The sequence below is a fragment of the Tachypleus tridentatus genome, chromosome 8 (genome assembly GCF_004210375.1).
Source record: "Tachypleus tridentatus isolate NWPU-2018 chromosome 8, ASM421037v1, whole genome shotgun sequence".
NCBI classification, from domain to species: domain Eukaryota; kingdom Metazoa; phylum Arthropoda; class Merostomata; order Xiphosura; family Limulidae; genus Tachypleus; species Tachypleus tridentatus.
In genome coordinates this window covers 136,616,827-136,640,336 of record NC_134832.1, presented here as the reverse complement: position 1 = coordinate 136,640,336, position 23,510 = coordinate 136,616,827, and the positions used below count along the sequence as shown (strand labels likewise).

The 23,510-nt window shown below is 32.0% G+C and overlaps 1 protein-coding gene across 6 annotated transcripts; it reads left to right on the top strand.

Annotated features, from left to right (window-relative positions):
* The first annotated feature begins 4,148 nt into the window (after window positions 1-4,148).
* LOC143223590 (SET domain-containing protein 4) lies at window positions 4,149-21,260 on the top strand. 6 transcript variants are annotated; one of them, XM_076451737.1, is made up of 8 exons: window positions 4,149-4,363; window positions 7,194-7,383; window positions 7,543-7,669; window positions 12,635-13,052; window positions 14,170-14,344; window positions 15,647-15,734; window positions 19,630-19,710; window positions 20,428-21,260. In XM_076451737.1, exons 2-8 carry the CDS (start codon window positions 7,236-7,238, stop codon window positions 20,663-20,665), a joined length of 1,275 nt encoding a protein of 424 aa, XP_076307852.1. In that variant the 5' UTR covers window positions 4,149-4,363; window positions 7,194-7,235; the 3' UTR covers window positions 20,666-21,260. The 6 variants fall into 6 exon arrangements, with proteins under 6 accessions (XP_076307852.1, XP_076307853.1, XP_076307848.1 ...); XM_076451738.1 differs by lacking the exon at window positions 4,149-4,363 and adding an exon at window positions 5,004-5,022; XM_076451733.1 differs by lacking the exon at window positions 4,149-4,363 and adding an exon at window positions 5,221-5,442.
* Window positions 21,261-23,510: the final 2,250 nt, after the last annotated feature.

Genomic DNA, 23,510 nt, shown 5'->3' with positions numbered 1-23,510 from the left:
TTTATAATTAACCACAAAGCTATCCAATGTGATTTCCATACTCTGCCCACCACGGGTAGCAAAACCCATATTCTACTTAGTCCGTAGAATACCGTTGTGCCAGAGGGGATCTTAAAAATAATTCACAAATTATTATAAATAGATAATAGGTATTATTAAGATTATGGGTATAACAGAAGGATGCAGATAACATAAACAAGAAGTTTTATTTTCCTGACAAAGAACAAACTAATGATCGGATATCACTGATTCCAAATTTACCTCATTAGGTTCAACAGTGTTTAAAGTTATAATCCGTTAAACTTCTTTTATCTCCCTATGACCTTTAGGTTTCAATCCGGTTTCAGTGTTAATGAGGGTAGTATCGTTAATGGAATGTTCTGGTTGGTTAGAGTTGAGCAACAGGAAAATTCTTTTTTTTTGCGATGTTAATGGAACTCGTGTGGTTCTTGAAACGTTCTCTACGAATCGTTTGGGTCTGTTTCGCATACTCATAATTCCATTTTTTAGACTGTATGAGGTAAATGGTGTTGTGTGCTGTGCAAGTAGTTTATTTAGAAAATTTAAATTGTTTATTGTCATACGTGTTATAAAAATAGTCGGTGGTTTTCACAATTAGACTCGTAATCCGAGGGTCTCGGGTTCGAATCGCCGTCACACCAAAAATGCTCGCCCTTTCAGCCGTGGGGACGTTATAACGTCGATCAACCCCATTATTCATTGGTAAAAGAGTAGTCCAAGAGTTGACGGTAGGTGGTGATGACTAGCTGCCTTCTCTCTAGTCTTAGATAGCTCTCGTGTAGCATTACGTGAAATTCAAAACAACCCAAACCAGTCTAGGTTTTGCTTGCGTTTTTCTCTTCTCTTAATCGGTGTTTAGTTCTTACAGGCTTGGGAGGGTCAGGTGCAGATGACCTCTACTCCCGCCCCGTTAGATAGTATCTGTTCCAGGTAAATACAAATTTAACTACTACATAAGAGTCAGAGTATTTCGTACTTACTCATGTAATAATTGATAAAGAACTTTTGACATTTTTTGAAAAGATTATTCCTAATGTAGATGACACTATGAGTGCAAATTTTGTGTATCTGGGTTTTAAAAAAGCTTTGACAAGGTGTCATATAAAAGACCTGTAACAATGTTATCTCTACACGCGTGCGGGATAAGTTAGCTGAAAATTAAATCAGACTGGATTAATGTTACAAGTAGTGTACCTCAGGGCTCAGTCTTAGAACATTTGCTCTTTTTTATTTATATCAACGACATAGATGAAGAAACGGCCAATAAGTTACTTACATTTCCTGATGACATTAAGGTTGTGGGTGTTGATAGCTGTGAAGAGAGTGCTGCTGTTTTTCAAACGGGTCTAGATCATTTATTGAGTTGAGAAAATAAATGACAGATGGGTTTTAATTTAATAAGTGAAAGATAATGGATTTGGGTTATTATAATTTGGATGGAAATAACCTTAACAGTGTCCTAAAAGAAAGGAATCTTGATGTAATGGTTGATCATTCTCGTAAACCATCCAAGCAGTGTGGTGTTGATAGTGATAGGGCAAATAGGATTTTACATTTTATCTGCAGAAATGTTTAAGACAAGTCTAAAGAGTTTATAATTTTATTCTATAGGTGGCTGGTTTGACGACATTAGCCTGGCATGGCCAGGTGGGTTAAGGCGGTTGACTCGTCATCTGAGGGTTGCGGGTTCGAATTCCCATCACTCCAAAAATGCTTGCCCTTTAAAAGTGGGGACGTTATAATGTACGATCAATCCCATTATTCGTTGGTAAAAGAGTAGCCCAAGATTTGGCAGTGGGTGGTGATGACTAGCTACCTTCCCTCTAGCCTTACACTGCTAAATTAGGGACAGCTAGCGCAGATAACCCTCGTGTAGCTTTGAGCGAAATTCAAAAAATCATAGTTTGATCACATTTGGACTATTTTATTCAGGCTTAAGCTCTTTACCTTAGAAAGGACATTAAACTGTTGGAAAGGGTTTAGAGAAGAGTTACTTGTATAGTTCCTGGAATGGATGGGTTGCCACACGAGGAAAAGGTGAGATCGCTGACAATTTATTTCGAAAAAAAAAAAAAAAAAGATAGATAGGCAATGATTAAGATGTTTAAGATTTTAAAATAAATTGATAATGTTGATACATCTTTTACCATATTTAACGGCTGAAATCAAATGGGCTTTCTTTGTTCATTTTTAGTGACAAGTTTTGAAGTAAAGATCATGTTTCGGATGATCGTACTTTAGTTCTACAAAGATCAATCCTGATGAAGTGAAAAACGCCATCTAATAGACAAGAAACTGCGAAAATACGTATGCTGTTGTATATGTATGTATCCATAGATTATGTTTGTTTTATTCAAAACATGTATAGTCTCAATATTTTTCACACTAGAGAACTCAGTCAAATTTTCAAATACAGACTACTCCATAGAGTTGCTGATTTGCCTCGCTTTTATCCATGGATCAATTTGATACTTATGTAGAAATCAGTTTCATCTGAAAATTTCGTAAGAAATGGAAAATTTATGAAGGTTAAAAATTGAGATTTTTAGTGATATCTGGAAAGAAAGTGTAGTATAAATGAGAGAATCAATGAGTGATTTAGTTCGGTGTTGATAATGAAATTTATTGTGTCTATTTAGTTATCCAGAGAGAGTTAGAATGTTTGTTTATTAATCGAGTAATTTTGTGATATAATTTTAAAAGCAAGATAAACATACGTACCATTAGTCTTATAATTCCAAGTGGAATTGTGTTTGAAGTTAATCATATATTATCCTTGGAATTTTTGTTGAAACGTTTAATTATAAAATTATTCCCACAAGTAAATGTAGCTGTAATAAACATTTATTGAAGAAATAAATTAATTCGTTGCTGTTAGATATACCAAATTTTGCATTATTTTCACCTAATAATATAAAAAAAAAACCAACCAAATGATACATATATTACAACACTCTGCAGTTTTGGTATAAATATATAGTCCATAAAACAGATGCAGTTGCCTTGTTTATTTTCTCTTTATAGCAGGAAATATATATTCTACCTGTGGAGATGTTGTAGTCTACATCACTTAAGTGTTAGAAGTGTCAAGAGTACAATATACTCTGTTGCCCAAATGGATCATATCCGTCTAATAAACCCAGGAAATTCTGTTTGAAAACAACAGTTATGTGTAGACAATCTTGCAAACAAAAAACAAGGAAACGAATAAAACGCTCGATAGCTGCGGAACGTGAAATTACTTTAGGCGGGATTAGAGTAAATTTATCAGAGAGACATGTTTCTTCTATTTTGTTAGCTATATTTTTGTGTGCCAGGAATATCAAAGGTAGGGCATTAATCAGAATTAATATTCCTAATTCGATGTTATTATTCATCTAGATCTCTACTGTAACGGACTCACTGATATACATTGTATTTTATAAATACCTATTTATTTATTTATATACCTATAAATACCTATTTATTTATTTATAAAATACAATGTAATAACTGTCACGACTTCTATATCGGAGAAGCAAGTAGAAAAACGGAAATCACTGTTATATATTTATTTTAATATCTGCGTTTGCTTCAATTTGACGCATCTGACGTATATTATTGGATGTGTAGTGCACAAGTCCCGTCTGTTGTCTAAGTTTGTAGAAGATTCTCGAGTGTAAGAATCAGCAATATATGTTTAACGAAAGCACTAGCTATATTTGAATATTGTTGAACGTTTGAGAACCTCGTCTTAAAGTATATAAACCGACGCGCCAAGACACAGATTATTGTTGGTTAGCTACAGTCGGTATATTATAAACCTCAGGAGCTTTGATTGTGATTAACGCTTTATTAATCGGAAAACGACATAATTTGATCAGCAAACTGTTCAACTTCAGTGAATTAATTTCGGACGTTAGTATTTATATAAGGATATTAAATATCTTCGCTGTAAAAAGTCAGCTTATAAACAATGTGAGGCCAGCCAATCTTGATAGTTTAAGCGAGATGTAACAATATCAACTCAGAATTAAATTGCTCGTCGTGGACCTGGACCATCGATAAAATATTCAGTTCTAGTCTGTTTTTTTTTGTTTTTTTTAATTTTGCGCAAAGATACACTAGCCGTCTGTGCTAGCCGCTACTAATTTAGCAGCGTAAGACAAGAGGAAAGGCGTCTAGTTATTACCACTCATCGCCAACTCTTGGGCTACTCTTTTACCAACGAATAGTATGAGTGAGCATGTTTGGTGTGACGGGGACTCAAAACCGTGACTCTCAGATTACGAATCGAGTGTCTTAACCACCTGGCCATGCCAGGCCTTCAGTTCTAAACCAGATATAAGAATCAGTATTGTCTGTAAGTTTGTAAAACTTGTATGTAAACCATCATTTGTAATGACCGTCATAATAAATTATGTTTGCATATTAAAATATATTTATGTTTAGGTAGAAAATTGTATCAATCTTGTTGGTAAATATCATAAATTTGATACATATTAACATTTGATGAACTTCTAAATGAAAACTAAAATTTCCGGATATACTTGAAATATTATTACCTAGTGTACGTAACATAATAAATCTGAAACTCGTCCGAGATAAATTATAATACGTAACACTACCAGCCTAACCTCAAATTATAACTTATTTTGGCAGAATTAGAGTAAGTAATCTACGGAGACCTTGAGTATGGTCAAATACATATACCAAAAAGCTTTATTCACCTGAGTCCAAAACTTAAATTAGATTTTAAGTTGGTCAAGAGATGACGGAACTATGAGCTAAAAGTTTGTACTTGAAAAAACCCAAAAGAACTCAGAGACGTTTTATTAACCGTTATGCTGTGGTTACAAACATGTTTTGTTTTGTTTTTCAAATTAGAAGCAGCTATTCCTTCCCAGTTCTTCAATATTTTGATCGCGACTAGTTCGCCACAAATTTATCTTGAAAGACAAATAGCTGACGAGTTAGTCAACGATCGCACAGAATCAAGTGACAGTTTGTTTGTCCAAGCATGTATGCTGTATTTTATTTTTAAGTGTAATAAAAATTTTATTAATTTTATATAAATCGTTTAGTCATTTCTTAGTTTGTTGGGTTTTGTTTTCACAAAGAAAATTTAGCCGAGTTCTCAAATTCGGATCATTAATAAATTTCATGATTATTTAATACTTGTGTGGAATTAAGTTTTACCTTAAAATATCACATATCCATAAGGAAAACGTCCTCTGTAGAAGGAATGGACCCTCTGAGCACAAAACATAAGATTATTTTGTTTTGAAATACCTTCTATAGTTATTTTTACATGTATAAAACAGATAGTGGCACAAAATTTTTTAACACGTTTATTCATTTTTTTAATTTAATTTATATTTCCATATATTGTAGTCTGAAGTACCAGTAAATAATATAAATTTAAGAAAAAAATATGTTCAGGTACGTGAGGCGTATAGTTAGGGGATTCTTTTTTTCACTCTTTATTTCTTGAAACAACGTGTTTGTTCTCATCGTAATTAGGGTTTGGGATGTATACAAATATAGTGAAAATCGCGAAGTTTTAAGCATATCTTAACCCTCATTTTTCGTTTAATGACAATCTGAGAGTATTACAGTTGTTTGGCAAATTGGCATTTGTTCTATTCTAATGTTTAATATTTACAAATCTTACCGTAATGACACAGTTGCATAATTTGTATTGATAATAAAAAGATATATTGATGACATTAAAATTTCATGTTAAAATAACTTGCAGAGCGTAAACTAGGGCTGTACTGCTTTGTTTATTGTGAGTATAAAAATAGTGAAAAGGTGCCTACTGTTAGTATTAATGTTGGTAATGTGATAAAGGATTATTGGTCTTTCTTCGATATTAACATACAACTGTATTAAGGTAACCTTCAAGCAACTTATCTACTGATAAGTAAAATATCACAATCATTTGTAAGTTACTGTCTCTGCTACAATTATTATGAATTTCACATCATACTGTTCAAATATTTCATGTGTAACTTAATATATTATTTACCTAATTTATGAACAGGATGAGAAGTTATATTATGCATTCTCATAAAGTCAGTCATTAAAATGGTTTGTCCCATAATGTAACAGTAATAATAACATAATTGTTAATTCTTATCTGCTGGTCGATAGAGTTGATTCCTTCTTTTGAAAAAAAGGAGATAAAAGAGAGATTATACAGCTAACATGATTTATGTTTGCATCTGTTATTTGAATAACATGTTAGTGAAGTTCTGTGTAGAATAAGTAACCTGATGATTGATGTGCGATTACTATTAGGTGCTAGACAAAAATATATCAGTCATAATGAAAAATATGACTTGTGCCAAAAGTACCAGTACAAAACGTATGTGCATTGTAACAATAGACAATGGGTTACTAGAACTTGAGTCTATACATTTCCAATTTTGTTTGTCATTTAAAGAGATTGTTTAGTAAGAGATTTTTTTTTAAAATGCTAAAACTTTTAAACATCTGAATCAAGTTTTCATTAATCATATATTTATGTTCCACAAATTTTATAAAACATAGGTAAACAAGTATACCTTCTTATTAGGCAAGGTATACAGTAATATGTGTATTACTAGTATCATTCAATACTGTACATTACCCATAAATTTTTCTTGTGTTGGATTGCAAATCAGTGCCTGCAAATTGTACTGTTTAGTCAATTCTCCCTCATCAGTTAGGAGACCGGTAGAATGAAGAATAGCAAAATACAAATAATCTAATTGGCTCACCAGGGCATATTAGAATTTTAATAATTTTTCCTATTTTATTTTGTCATCAAACATTTACTTCTACACTTTTTCCTAAAACCATAGTTGCATTTTCTTCTCCTAAACGTTTTTTATATCCATTTATTAAATAAAGTATCTAGCTTGGAATCTCAGGCTTATTTTATAAACATTATGGGAAATCTCTGTGATGTCTGATATGAAAAGGAGTTTGCTGAAATATGGGAAGGGTAGGGTTGATCCAAAAGAAGTTGATGAATATTAATATCTTAATGGGAAATAAGTATCTTAATTTTTAGTTAGCACTAAAACAAATAGCAATGTCATCGCATATTTGTATGTGCGTGCGTTAGTATTTTGAATAATATAAAGATTATGTGCATTCCATGTGTGAAAAGGTTAAAGTAAATAATTTCATGTTTTCATTTGCAGGCTGGATCTTATATAATAAATATCAGCTTGGCTTGGTTCTTAATGGGAAGGACTTTAAGAAGAAGGAAACAATTAAAAGCCCACCAGTCCTGTACAGGTCAACACAAGAAGTCATATCACCAACTTTTCAGCTGGTTAGGGTCAAATGGATTTACCATGATAACAAAACTAAAACCAGCAATTTTTAAAGGTAAAATATAAAGGTGCTTGTTTACTTTGCAAGTAATAAGAATTTGTCACTCATTATCAAGCAGATCTGATCTGAATAGGTGGAGGTGCCTATAATTTTAAAATGCTCATTGTTGTAATAACTACCAACACCATTTATTTTTTTGGTTTCCTGTATTAGATACTGGGCGAGGATTAATGGCATGTGAGTCTGTAAGTGCTGGCCAAGTGATTGTTTCTCTTCCAAGTAACTTGCTTATAACATCAGAGACAGTAAAAAGAAGTTACCTTCTTCCATTTCTTCAGTTGTGAGTATTTCACCATAAAAATGTATGTTATGTTAGAATTGTGAACAGTTTGGAGATTACAAAACAGTTCTTTTTTACATGTTATTGCTGTTATGCCAGAAACATGCAAGTTCAAAAGCCCAATTTTAAAGATTCATAGATACATGTTTTCAAAACTACAAAGAAACTAGTTGCGTGAACTGTAAGGTTTTGATGATACCAGTTTTAATTGGAAGACATACACAGTTTTGACAAAATGTGGAGAGATATATTCTGAGAACACTTTCACATGAAACATCGACTGAAAAAAAAATGGACTTGATGTTGTTTTTATATGACTGTGGTGATATGCAGTGATTTAAGTGTTTTAAAAAAACAATTACAGTCATTTTCTGAGGTGACTTTGTAAAATTATAATTAATTTTATAAAATTTATGACTTGTATAATATGAGTAAATGACAGTATGTTGTTCTATATATTTTTACAGGTGGAAAGTTAGTGGAATTTGGTAATTGTCTAAATGTTGGGCTCTAATTTATTACATTCATATAATAATTATTTTTGGTACAAGTAAAAAAAACAAACGACTAAAATGGTATGGGTTAACAAAACTTATAACATGTTTTGATACCTGCAGTGGGCAAAAGCAGAGATAGCTTGCTGTGTAAATCTACAGTTAGCAGCAAACAAATGTAATGTTTGTATTACAATTACTGGATAGTTAGTGTAATAAGTAACATTAATTTAAATTAATTTATTATTTCTGTGGCATTAATTGTCCTTTAAATTATTCGATAGTTTGAATAATTAGAAACATCTTAGTATTTTTATGAAATTAATTGGTTTAATCATAATTTTGATTAATTGATAACTTTATGTGATACTAATCAATGTAATAGATGCTCAAATGTAATTGATCATTTGAATCAATTACCCAGCTGTATACACTTTGTTCTAAACTTGAAATGGAACATCTGAAATTGTCAAAATTTATAAAAATTGTATGTGAATAATCTTAAATACACTGCCTAAGTTTTGTTCTGTCATTGAATATTTGTTTAGTTGTTTGCAGCAGGGGTGTAGATCCTGGGGTTGGGGGATATATCCCCCTTCATTTTAGGTGGGGGGTATGGTGCATACATTCATTTCCCCCTACAGTTTGGTCTGATGAATTGTTTTATTGCATCACAGGCCTACAAATTGTGTGTTTGTTCTTGTGATTCTCGTGTTCTTACCAGTTGAATTACATAATTACGCCTTAGATGTAGGCTTCTTCAGTAGCCGAAATGTACAGCTTTAATATAGGTGTGATTTTAAGCTTTTCGATCTAAGCAATAGTTTGTAAGTATCAGTCAGTAGGCCTAAGTATACATGCAAGGCTTGCAAGAACTATCACAGAATCTACCTACGTCTTGTACGTAGTGTAAGATTAAGTAAAATTTTCATCATAACAGATTGAACAGAGCATGAAATTCGAAAATATTAATCCTAAGTGTAAACTCCTGTGATCTACATCTGGCAGGCCATTTGTAGCTTGTAGCTGCATCAATCTTATGTATATATTGTGTGGTTTTCTGACACCATTTGTTCTTATGTATGTCTAGCCGGTTTTATTGTTGAATGCCTTACTCTCCGTAGCTGCTGAATCTGCTGACCAAAGTGTTCGTTTAGTGTACAGTTAATGACAGGTTTGGGCCACTCGGATCCAGACGTGCCCTACATCACCCCCCTCCACTCCCTTTAGTCTGAGCCTCAAAAGGAGTGATTTCAATGGCCTGAAGCCTCTACTAGAATTGTATTGCTAGTTTTTGTTTAGGTGTTTTTATTTAATAGAGGTGCTTACAGACATTATATCACAACGTGTTTGCCTTTTGATGAGCTTTAACAGGAATATAATACATTTGTGATTGTTTAAGTATTTTTCAAGAAACTTGCAATTACTTGTGTTGTAACTAGCACACATTATTGTCCCAGCGATGCCCAGGTGGTCAGTCGGCTAGGTAGTCACTGTGAGGTTCGCATGTTTAACTTAAATACATTGTACAGTTCAGTCTTACTTCCATTCTGTTCTTTCAATAAAGACTGTATTTTAGCCTGTTGAGTCATCTGGGAAACAGATTCCAATTATGACAAGCAAGCATCTGAAACTTTCCGATATCAGACAGTTCTGCAAGCCAGTTACTGGTACTAAGTGACAATGCAGATGCAGATAATCCAACAGCCTAAAGCAAAGGAATAGAAACTTGCCATACAGAGGAAATACTATGTTCATTAGAGAGACGAGTCTGAAAATGCTTGTGCAACTATTGCACATCATGAACCACCAGATAGTTGTGAAACAAGTTTGTGCAGTAATGAAAAATCTGACACTCTAAGGATACAGTGTGGAAAGCCATATCATCCAGACGCACAACTAATACCACTATAGAAAGCAAAATATCAAAATATCAACTTCCAGGGCAAGTGGTTTGATGAGTTCCCATGGCTGCACTTCGACAATCAGACTCAAAAAGTCATATGCTTTCATTGTGCCAAGGTGGAAAATACAGTCCTTTTTACAGGAAATTTGGAGAGGCCAGTGGAGTATACCTTCACATCCACCAGTTTTTGCAACTGGAAAAAGGCAAAACAGAAATTCAATGAACACCAGTCCTCTCTCAGCATAGATTCACTATATCTCTAGAAGGTTCACTTGATGTAACTCCAGTGACTGTCCAGCTACATGATGGGAAAAAGAAGCAGCTGGAAGAATGCAAAAGAAGTCTAGCCAAAATATTCAGAAACTTACTTTTCTTACTGCGTCAAGGTTTAGCATTACGTGGACAAACTGATACGGAGGGGAACTTCCTGAGTTGATGGCCTACTTGTCAAAGAAAACCACATTCACATCACTCCAGGCTCAGAATGAAATAATGATGTTCAGCCATCGAATACTGAGGAACATAGCACATGAAGTGCAGCAAAGTAAAATCTTTGCATTAATGGTTGATGACACTCAAGATGTTACAGGTGCCGAACAGGAAGCAATATGTGTACGGTACATAGATGAGAACCTTGACATCTATGAGACATTTCTTGGTTTTTACAGTGTTTCCAATACAACTGGTGAAACAATATCCTCGACTATACTTGATGTACTGACTAGACTCAATTTAACACTGTCAGGATTAAGAGTACAAACTTATGATGGAGCCACTAACATGAGTGGTGCGTACAGTGGGTGCCAGGCAAAAATAAAAGAGAAGCAACCATGAGCTTTGTTTTTTCACTGCGGAGCACACAAGGCCAATTTAATAATGCAACATCGAGTTGAAACTTGTGAATGTGTTCGAGATTCTATACAGTGGGTACATGAACTTGGTGTCTTACTTCAGAGGTAAGACAAATACATGACAATCTTTGAAAATATTGTATCATCAGACAGCCACAATGGTCCAGGTAAATACATCTGCCCACTGTGTCCAACACACTGGTTGTGCTGCCTATCTGCAATTATATGTGCTAATGATAACTACAGTGACATTGTTGATTCTTTGTCTGAATTAGGAAATGAAAAATCAAATGTAGCAGTGAAAGCTCGAGGTCTGCTGGACAGATTTGACAAAGAAATCTCTGCACAACGGCTCGAGTTTCAGTTGCCCATGTTCAAAGGAACAACAAAAGCAGTATCTCTGTAAGATGCTAAGGATGCTTACTGTAAAATGCATGAAACAAGCCAGCAGATGTTTAGTGAAGTGTTTTTTCTCATGAAACTTTTGTTTGTATGTCCAGTATCCAGCTGCGGATGTGAATGCATCTTATCTGCATTAAGACGGTTGAAGACGTGGTTAAGGTCAACTATGTCTCAGTGCCGACCCAACCATGTAACAGTTTGTTACACTCACAAAGATGAGGTCGATGAGATAAATATAGAAGTGCTTATGAAAGAATTCACAAAGGAGGTCTACGTTTGGGAACATGTAGACTAGAGGACTAAATGAATCTTACTTCAATGAAAAGTATGAATAATTATGTGCTACATTGTATTGATGTGTAATTTTCAATAGTTCGTAAAGACATTTTAATTATTTTTTATCATACAACATGAACAGTTTTTCAGTATATATAAACTTATCAAGAGTAGTTACTAATTTTATTAATACTTGAAAATGTAATTCATGCAATGAAAGTTATTAGTAACCTTGTCAAGTATAATGGCCATCTTTTATACTGTGCAGTGTGCAGGAATGAATTCATATGGCAGTTAATTTATGACACATTTGTCTTTATTCTATGAACATTTTGAAAACTGTTCACAACACCTCACTTATACAAACCTACATGGAAACCTTGAAGTATTGTGGCAACAAGATTACTCTGTGACTGCATGTTTACAGCTTTCAGGTTCATGTAATCAGAGATTACTAATTTGCAAAATTGAACAGTCCACATAAGTGGTTGCAGAAATCATCTCCCCCATCGGGTGAAAAAAGTCTATGCCCCTGGTTTGCAATTATGATTATATAGTTTGAAAGTTTGTAATTTATCTGAGATGTTGGTTTCTGTATGCTTGAGTTTACAGAATAAAGAGAGTATTGTAATTATTTGATATGTAGAATTTCTGTTAGAACAGTGTTTATTAGGCAAACAAATGTTTATATGCAAGTGCTATTGTTAGAAATTTTATTATGTGTTATACTCTGAAAAAAACATATATACATGCACTTAAACAATAATAAGCAATACCAGTAAATAAACAATACCAAAAGAAAAAAAAAGAACATTGTCTTATTTGTTTTCAGTTTTAACATGTAAAATCTAAAAACAGTCCTTATAAGTAACACATAGATGCATTGATTATAAAAGAAGTGTATTGTATCAGACATACTTCTATGACCTGATATATAATGTAGCATTTTTCTCTTGGAAATGTTATTTCTTTAACTATGAGTAAGTTGTGTTTTTCCTACTTGCATAAAATTTTAACACTTTGGGTTCAATGTTAGGTATAACCAGGAACTAACACCTGAAGAAACCTTGTCTGTTTTTGTAATGTGTGAAAAGGCCAGAGGACAAAAGTCACCATGGCTACCGTACATTGATATTATCCCAGAGATTTATTCAACTCCAGTGTACTTCAACCAAGAAGCTATCAAAGAACTTCCACACAGTCTTCAAGAAAACGTCCAAATACAGATGTGCTGCTTGCAAAAGTCTTACCAGAAACTAAAGGGATTGTTGTTACAGATAGAAAATTGCTTTCCAGACATGAAGGGACATCTGACATTTAAAGATTACAAGTGGGCATGGTTCACAGTAAACACAAGGTGCGTGTATCTGAGGGCTGCTGACAAGGCTGCAAATGAAGGAAACTTTGCCTTAGCTCCATTTCTTGATTTGCTAAATCACTCCAGTCATGTTCAGGTAGATGTAACTTTATGATGACATTGAAAATTAGGCTAAGTCATTCCAACCATGTGTTGGTAGATGTACCTTTATGGTGACGTTGAGAATTAGGCTAAATCACTCCATTCATGTTCAGGTAGATGACAGAATTTGTCTTATGATACAATTTACCAACTCACCTAATTAAATGTTCTATACATGAATTTGTATTTCTTGTTCATCAAGTATATGAGTCATGCAGGCTTTCTTAACTCACAATTAAAACTTAAATTTTCTGTGAACAATGATTCAATACACATAATTCTAATTTGCTCACACTGGTTAAGTAGTAAATAGAGTTTAACAAAATTTAAATTCTGATGGTGCAGACTGGAGTGTTTCTGGTGCAACAGGTTATATATATTTTTTTTAATGGTGAATGGAATGTTTAAAAGTCATTTGGTAATTTCTGTAATCTGAATGGCATTTGGTCCCTTATTAGGTACTGTATAGTTCTTAACTTTATGTTGTTATGAAAATCTGTTAATGATATATGAATTTATTGTTAAAATAAGTACTGAGTAATAAATTTGTAAAGTTTTCTGTAGTTCCTACAGTGGGCTTTTTATTATTATCAGAAAAAATTATCAAATATAGAAGAAAACTTTGGTAAACAAGGTAGTTTTAAAAGAAATTCAAACATAAAATTAGTATCATTTTATGTAATGTGTCTTTCAGTCTCTCAATCAGTACAGCTTGTGTCACATTTAGATTGGGCCACTGTATACAGTGGGATAAGATTAAAAACAAGGTAAACTTTTAAATGCAAAATAAGTACCTGAAGTAGATCTTAGTACATGACTACTGGTTGAATTGGTATATTTTTCTTTGTGAAAGTATTTTCAAGTTTCAGTTCTTTCAGGCAAAATTAAATTATATGTTATGTGTAAATGAGTTACTATAATCACATGGTTCTTAAAGATTTGTAGTAATCTGAGTACATAGAAATGGGTAAAAGTTCATACATTATGGGAAGTTCATGTATATTTTTTGAGTCTTTATTTTAAGAGGAAAATTGCAATTGAGAAACTTTTTGCAACATCATCACAGTTTTTTATAAATTTGAAATATTTATAATTGTTTTAACTTTTGACAGGTTAAGGCAGGTATGAATCAAGGAAACAACTGCTATGAGATTGTGACTTTAACACCAGTTAACAAGTACAGTCAAGTGTTTATTAACTATGGTAACCATGACAACAGACGATTGTTATTAGAGTATGGTTTTATTGTCCCGTCAAATCCAAATGACATAATCCAGATTTCTTCAGGTAGGTATAAAATGAAGCCAATTTACAAATTCAGGTATTTTCAAGATAGACAATCTAGAACTGCATACATAGAATATATACAAGTAGCATATACTTTTTATTTTCTCAAAAATGCTACTTTAGGAACTGTTTTTTAATTCTTAAATAAATCTAATGAAAATTACACACAAATATTGGTTTTCTCTTCTCTCATTATCAAAATAAAAGATCTCAGTGAAATTTAAAATATGGTATTGAAATAAGAAAATCAAAAAAATAAGTACAAGTGCAGTATTATATTTACTACTATAAAAGCTTGTCAAAAGTGATGGGCAAACAATGCCTACAAAATTTGAAAACACTAAAATATGAATCTGTAACTTCACCACCCATAAACAGACATAATAAAAATAAGGACATTCTAACGTTGGGAAATTAAAACCTATATGGGTGATATCTTTTTTACCTGAAGAGTCTCTCAAATGGGGACATTGCAAGAAGTATTATAGGAGAGAACAACTGATTGACAGACAGGCTTTTATGATTACACTATGTAACAAAATTTTTACTTGTTTCTTTTTTTTAAGCAGAGAATGTTATTTCTCAATTGCTTATGCCTAAAGTAAATGGAAAAGACCTATTTTTTCTTCAAACTTTGCTTTTGTGACCTGGGAGTGTATAACGAAAACATTGTTGTATAACTTTAATATAAATACATGTAAATCTTGATTCATATGTTGTTTTATTCACACCTTATGTAAATGAAAACTTGCAAATTTGCCTGTTTTTACATAGAAAATAGGTTAATTTCTAAGTTTCATTATCCAGGTCACAAAAGCAAAGTTTGAAGGGAATAATGGCCATTTTCTATACTTTTACAACATAAGCAATTAAGAAATAACACATACTATCCAGGAACAAAATTTGTGTTACATAGTGTTATTGCAATAAAAATGATACTTTAAGAGAGACTTTATCATATAGTTTAGATTTATTAAACATGTGGGTTTTAAGGCTTACTAATTTTTGTATTGACAAAAAATGTGATTTGTAAATTGTAGCCAGTGTTTCTTTGTCCCATATCAACATGCTGTGTGTATTTGTTACTCAATTTGCATTCAATATTTCACTGTCTTTATAATACTTTAAATGAAGTGAACAAACAGAACTTGTGTTAGCTTTTGGATTGATGAAGTATACTAATAGATTTCAAATTTCATTCATTTATTTCATGTATTATGTAACTACTTGAACTATGTTGTTGTGGATGAATCATATGCTGAGTTTATTTTTTGTTTTGCTTACTGATTTGCTCTCTTCTAGAGGAAATCAAATGTGCCTTTGAAAAATATGACCAAGTCTCTGTTACTGATGAAAAATTGTCATTTCTAAGGAAGAAGAGACTACTCAGGTATAACTGTGAAGCCCATAAGATAAAAAAAAAATTTTTTTTGTTGATATGCTCAGTTAAAAATGGATAATTATATAATACACAGCAACTCTTCTTGTTAAGAATTAGTAAATAAGCGTAAATATGTTTAAATTTTTCCATACAGTACCTTTCATTTGTTTGTCTTCAAGTCAGTTTTTGTTTGGTTTGTTTTAAATATTGTGCAAAGTTACATGAGGATAATATTTGAAAGGTATATAACAAAAAAATCCTCACAGAAAATTGGACTGGCATATTATAGGACTAGTGCAAAAAATATAATACAAGGTTTACACTGAAGCTCCTATATAATGGTGTTGAGAAATATGAATATAGTAGATCCATTCACTTATCTTAATATCTTTATGTTTGGTTTGTTTTGAAGAAATTCTTGGGATGAAATCAAATGAGAGAAAATTGTGTAGACAAATATATTTTTGTATGTTTTCATTTTGGTTTTTAATTTTGCTGAAAGCTTCACGAGGGCTATCTAGGCAAGCCATCCCTAATTTAGCAGTGTATGACTAGAGGGAAGGCAGCTAGTCATCACCACCCACTGCCAACTCTTGGATTACTCTTTTACCAACAAATAGTGGGATAGATCATCACATTATAACACCTCCACGGCTGAAAGTGCAAGCATGTTTCAAGTGATGGGGATTCAAACCCGTGACCCTCAGACTACAAGTTGAGTGCTTTAACCACCTGGCCACGTGTCTTCAACTCAGAGTTCAAAACATAACTCATTATTGTGTATTACAGTTTATCTTGGATGAGCCTCAAATGTTATTATATCACATTGTATAATTTAAATTTAGAAGTGAATTAAAAGTAGAGATGTGTAAAATTATTTATGTTTGCCAACAGGATTGATACACAGTTTTTTTTTTTAACAGAAGTATATTTTAATATACACATAATAATAAAATTTATAGTAATAGTTATTACAAATAATGATTTATACATAAAAGTTTTACAAAAATTACATACAATATTGAGCCTGCTATCTGATCCAGAACTTACTTGGCATTTTATTGAGAGTTCATGATGATCATATTAATTCTGAGTTGATGTCAGTACAGTCACTCGATGGGAAACTAGCTGGCCCTTTGCTGATCACACATGAACTGTTATCACTGAAGTTAAATGATTTATAATGTTTAAAAACTATAAATGATCTTGCTCAAATGTCTGTACTTTCCTGATCAATAAATATTAATCACAGTTATAGCTTCAGAGATTTTTAGCATACCAGCAGTAATACACCAACAATATATACTGTCTCTTAGCTCATTTGTTTATAAACGTTAGGCCTGGTTCTTGAAATTTCAGCTAGCAACAGTAGTGACAATCACTATTATTTACATACACAAATAGTACATTGTTGATTCTCACACTCAAGAATCTTCTACAGTTTAGTGAATAGGCAGAAGTTCACAATACTGATTTAATAGTACAAGTTGCATGCATTCATAAACATATTTAACTGCAACAGACACTGATGTTAAAATAAGTACATAATAGTAAATCTATAACACTGGGTAATGAATAACAACTAATGTTTGTGATCATTAATTATCAGGTTTCTTTACATTATGCATGATAGGTTTTCTTGGATTTCTTTTTGTCCCTAAGGCTGTTGTTGTAAAATAATTTATAGATACATGTAGAAGTGCTTAAAATAACAACTGTCATGCAAAGATGTTAATCAACACAAGTTATTGGGCACATAACACTGCTCATGTTAACAATTATTAATGCTGCTGTATATCTGGAATATTTAATTTCCAACTAAAATTGATTTAAAACTTACTTTATAACATGAAAACATGACTAAACCCTTGCAGTAAGTATATGTTTTAGCAGTTTTTGAAATACAGAAAATGTTGACGTGTATATTAACCCTTTCACAACAGTTCATTGGTCAAATCCATGTGATCATGTTTGTTGACTTGCATTCAAAGTTTTATTGAACTACTATTTTATGAATTTATGTCAGTAAGTTTGGAATCAAATTGTAGATTATAATTCAAATTTTAATATTGTATGTGACATAAGTTCTTAATTTAAAAGTAAATATTAAAAGAATACATCTAAATATAGATTTTAGTGAGTCATGTGGTATGTTAAATTCAGCAGTTTAAAATTAGATGTTTGTGACGACCTGTAGTTTCATACAAATTAGGAATTCGAATTACTAACATTTACAATCTAGGATATAAAATAAAAACCTTGTTTTGTTTTGTTTTTTTAATTGTGCTGAAATATGGCACTGAATCAAACATGGGGCCCCATTCAACTCTCCATTTTCTGAAACAGCTCCTCATATACTCTTACTACAGTATATGATGTGTAAATAATCGGTAAATGGTTTAGAATGTCTCTAGAGTAGTTTCCAGCCATTTTAGTCTGTCAAAAGGCTACCATATTTGTTCAATCCAAGATTTCAAGGAGGTAGCTTGTGTTTTTAGTCTGCTCGAAATTTCATATTTTTAAAAATCTAAATACATCTTAGTTACTAAGCTTAATAAATTATAGTGAAACTCTAAGGTATCAATATAGTTATTTATTATTTATATAAAACCAAACAAATTTTTTTCTTTGATATCCTCCACATGTGAAATTTTAAAAAGTTTAACAATCTATGTCCAGCAACAACCAAGTACAAAAGTCATAGTGAAAAGAGATAATTGTTTGCTTTACTTCTTGATTCACCATTCTATATCTTAAAAAAAAAAATAAGTTCAATAATTTATTTCTAAATAGTAATAATCTATACACATATATACAATATAAAATAACTTAAATGTGACTAAAACATAGCCAAGACAGGGAAGACTAATGGTCAGTTTCATGTTACTGGATATGTAACAATGGGTGCATGTGCACCTCATCAGTGCAAGTTATGTAATGTTAGCTAGGCATGACTAGAAGGTCAATATAGTGATAGATATATATGTAAATATATAGTGTTATGAAGCTTAAGCTACTTAGACTAAACATACATATTTTCATGTTATAATATGTAGTCATTCTAGCATGAAAAAACATAATTTATATTTAATTTTTGTTTTATGATGGTTACAAAGTTGGTCAAAATGACAGACTCTACACAGAGTATAGAAAATAACAAAATATAAAGTCTTACTGAAAACAAATGTTTAAAATGTATTTAGGAAGTCATATAGATTACGTAAAAATAATTTTTGGGATTAAGAACGGTTTTTTAGGTCATAACATGAAATCACTTTCATGCATTCAGTAATGAAACAGACTCTGTTTTTACAAACAAATCTTTAATAAAAAAATTTCATTAAAAACCTGATTTTGTTTATACAAAATACTTGTAATTTTTACTAAAGGTTTACAAAATTTTTTGAAGATACACATGTTGTGTTAAAAGTTGTAGTGTAAATACACATGTAAATGTGGAGACGAACTTGTGTATGTCATACTGAGTCTGTAACAAGAGAGTTAATGCTAAAGTGAACTGATGTAAAGTAATCAATAAACTTCTGTGATTGACTGAATACAGAAATAGTCCCAATATCACTCTATCAACAAAAAATACATACTTGTAAGTTTCTGTATGTGTGTTTATATTAACATAGAGCATTTTGTAAGGTAATTAACATTTGTCAGTTTTTGTGAAGTCACAATGTAATTGTCCAGAAAAAAAATGTAACTTAAATTGGCATAGTTTTATATTTGTCATAAAGAATTGCTACCAGTGTTTTTTCAGGTTACTTGTATACAAATGTTCTGTATCAATGAATAAAAAAAGTATGAAAAAATGTTTTACAGTTTTTAAGAGTAATAAGTGTTATTTCAGTAACTAATTTTTAAAGTATTGTTATTCATGTTGTTTTTTTTTCAGCAATATCGGATGTTCTCAAGAAGGAATGACATGGAATCTTGTAGTTGCCTTGAAACTTCTGAGTGTATGTAAACTTAGCAGGTATGTATTTAGATGTACTACTTATATTGAGTGATAATTTAAAAATAGTGTAATGACTGATATGGTTTCACTCTTACAATCTTAGATGGTTTAAATATTGGTGACTTTATCTTCTTTATAAAAGCCATATAAAAGGATTGGTACATCAAACATTGTAAATCACTCTCATTAATACGATTTGCTTAAATGTAATTAATGCAATGGAATCTAACTTTGATAAATATAACAAGTGGTTAACTTTTACAATAACTCGCATTTTACAGGAAAATTCAACTAATACATTTGTTTCATACAAAGATATGTTATAAAAAATCGTAAAATGTTCCATAGGAGAAGTATGATGACAAATTCAACTTTGTTTTTAATAAAATAATTTAGGCTTAGTTGTGTGTTGAAACTTCACAAGATGTGATTCTAATGTGAAACAGGTTTTACTGGTTCCTTTGAAATCTCAATTTCTTGCATGTATCAGTCTTCAGATTGGAACCAGAACTTAGACCTATAAACACACTGAAATATGCCTTTAATGAATCTGTAGAAACTGTGTGTGGAAACATTTTTATAAAATACTCTGTAAATATACACATGGATGCCATATTTCATCTGTCTCATAAATACAGTTATAATACATGTTTTGGTTTTTACAGTGATAATAGTCTTTGATACAAATCCTGGTGTTTCTATATTTACTATCTTAATTAGTTTTCATATTTCTAGGGAATTCTGGGACCTGGTAGTATATGAGGAGGTTGAACTCTCTCGGCAAGAACAGAAGAAAGTTGCAGAATGTGCCAGATTTATATTAGTTAAAAAACTTAAAGAGTATGAAAAAAAAGCCATTACAAACAAAAAAGGTTACGAAAATCTGAGAGAAAGTTTTCACGTCAGAGTGGCTCAAGCTCTGTGTTGGGAGGAACAAAGCATCCTTCTGAAAACACTGAAGGAACTGGATTGAAGGACCAATAAGGCCATTGATGAGATAATGTGTTAATTGTAATATTGGTCCTGTTGTGAAATCAAGTATTTTCTTCATGCTAAAGTGGGAGCTTGTTGTTATTTTATGTATTAAAGATAGGCATATTCTATTAGCAACTGTTTTAAGCAACTTTAAGTGAAGTATCCATACGAAACTTGTTGCAGTATCAATTAATGGCAATAACATAAATATGGTGCTTTCAGTACTGAACTAGTGGTCTTCTTTTACTGGAGTGGTGTACAAGTTTATAAATAATGTTTCTTAGCATTTTGTAAAGATAACATAGTTGAATTAACACAGTATTATGGACCGTACAAACACTGAGTTCAGAAATTGAAGTATACAGTTGTTTCTTTTAATTGTTTGTGTTGTTATACAAGTTTTTAAGAAACAGCAGTATATAGAATACAGGGACAAACCACCACAGTATGTCTTCAGAATACATATAGATAAGGATAATGTGATTTCTCAAATAACTAATTAGTTCTCAGTTTTTTTGTGCATGTATGCAGAATAGCAGAAAAGGTGACTGATGTACATATATTTTAAAACTTGAAATAAAATTAGAGACTGACTTCTGGTTCATACAGTTTTTTGATTAATGTAATAATAAAAAAATATGACTGAAAAATGATTTGTTAAATTCTTTTACAGTGAAAGATTGAGCTGCTTTAATGATTTGAGAAAATTGCAAAGTTCTGTTTAAAAAGTGACTTGAAGCCATGCAGTATCCAACATTTACCTACCAGTATTAAGTCTTCTTTTGACTGTTTATGGTGTTAGAAAATTTTAGTATTCAATTGTTATATTAAATTCAATTAAAATGACAGTTTAGAAATAGTGAGATACGTTGAAAGCACTTTACAACATAATTACTTGTATAAAGTAAACCAGTCTGCAGTCTGTAAAAACATCAGTTATTGTGAGATGCCAGATGGTACTGCACCCAAGTCATTGTTACATAGTGGATATCTACCAAAGTTGTGAATTTAAAACATTTAATTTGAATGTACTAGTCAAATTATGAAGGTCAACAAATGCTATTTTGACTAAAGAAAAGCAACATGGTATAGCCACACTGGCTAACAAGTACCTACAAAATGTTTATTTTACAAGCATATTTAAGTTAGTTTAGAAAATGCAAAACAATAACTGAAGTAGTTTTGGTAAACAAGTACCTGCAATTTTTGTCTCATTTTGACAACAATACTGCTAGTTTAAAATATACAGTGTGCTGTTCAATTAAAGAAGTTGCTATATTGGTTAATTATAGGTGAAGTGTATCTAATGGATGTGTGCAAACTGATAACTAGGGTTGTTTACTTTCAGTGGAGAAACTTAATACAAGGAATTGTTTATTTCAAGGACCATCATAATAACTTTAGCTTCTTGAAATTATATATAAAACAAAAACTGCTACTTTATGGAGTTAGAAAGGCTGGAAATTAATTTTTGGAAGAGAAAGACCACTGGTGGGACTCTGTATCTGTAAAGCCCAGGAGTAAGACGTGTAAACAGTCTCTTAACATCCATAATGCAGTTCCAAGATAGACTGCAACAAATATTTTCACATCTAGGAACCAGTCCAATAACTAAGGTCAAGCACATATCTACCAACTTCACTTCTGTCTGTACTGGGAACAGGGGGCTGCACTAGTAACTTGATTATATGCACCTCCATTATCTGAAGGTTTTTTCTTTTCACCAGATGTTCTCAAAATAATTGTGCCACCACAATTCTAAAGGATAATTTACACTTTTTGGAGAAATGGTCCCTCAGAAATTAATCTAGATTATAAAAGTTCATGTGTTGCTTGATAATCTGGGTTTTTCATGTACAGAATTTGGAGGACATTTAAATCATAAGTTAGCTGGTGTGAGCCTAGCCTTGCTTCTGTTATCTCTAGCTGTTAAAACAGGAATACAAAATATTTGTAGCTTTATTAACTTCATTTGATTTGTGATTAAATCACACAAAATACACATTAAGATGTCTTAAAAGGTTTCACTCAACTTCAGTCATTGTCCACCATTTTACAATTCACAGTGGGCATTCTTTAACCACAGGTGCATGGAGTGTCGCCCGAGTTATGCATATCTTCTTCCCTTGAGGTAATTGGTGTCTTCAGTCTGTTTCAACAAAAGCTTTTCCTGTGATAATTCCCAAGCATATATTTGTGCTAGTTTTTTAGATATTTTACAAAGTCAATGATAGGGTAATATATACAACTAGTTTGTAATATTGTCTGAACTAATTGCCTTTAGCCCCATATAGATCTCAATACATGCACCAATTGAGAAAAAAGTGCTAAATCTATGCCTCTAAAATCCTGGAAACATAGTTTGATTCAGGACTCAAAGGATGTGAAAATAGTTTTGGACTTTGAAGAGTCCAGAACTGTTCTAGGTCCAAGTTCTATTTAGCAAAGCCCAATGCACAAATCCCAGGCACCATGGTGCCCTGAATTTGTTGAGCCCTGTTGTAAGAAGAAGCTTTTTTTTTTTACTATAGAAGCCATATGATTGTTGCTTATATTACATTGATGATTTAAATATTTATTACTGAAGATACTTGGGCTCAGCAGTTCTTGTGGGCTTCATGTGCACGAGGAACAAAATGTGAACACTAAGACATGGCAGCAGAGGCAAATTGATATGACTGTCATAACAATAAACATGTTTTAGAATCTTTCTATGGCATGCCCAAAAATCTCTGAATGTCTTGATGATGATTTGAAGTTCAGGAGTTGCAAATTTTTTATCATGTACAGATAAATGTTGGAAAATGCTCCCTTGTTAGATTTCTTTATATTTCATAATTTGT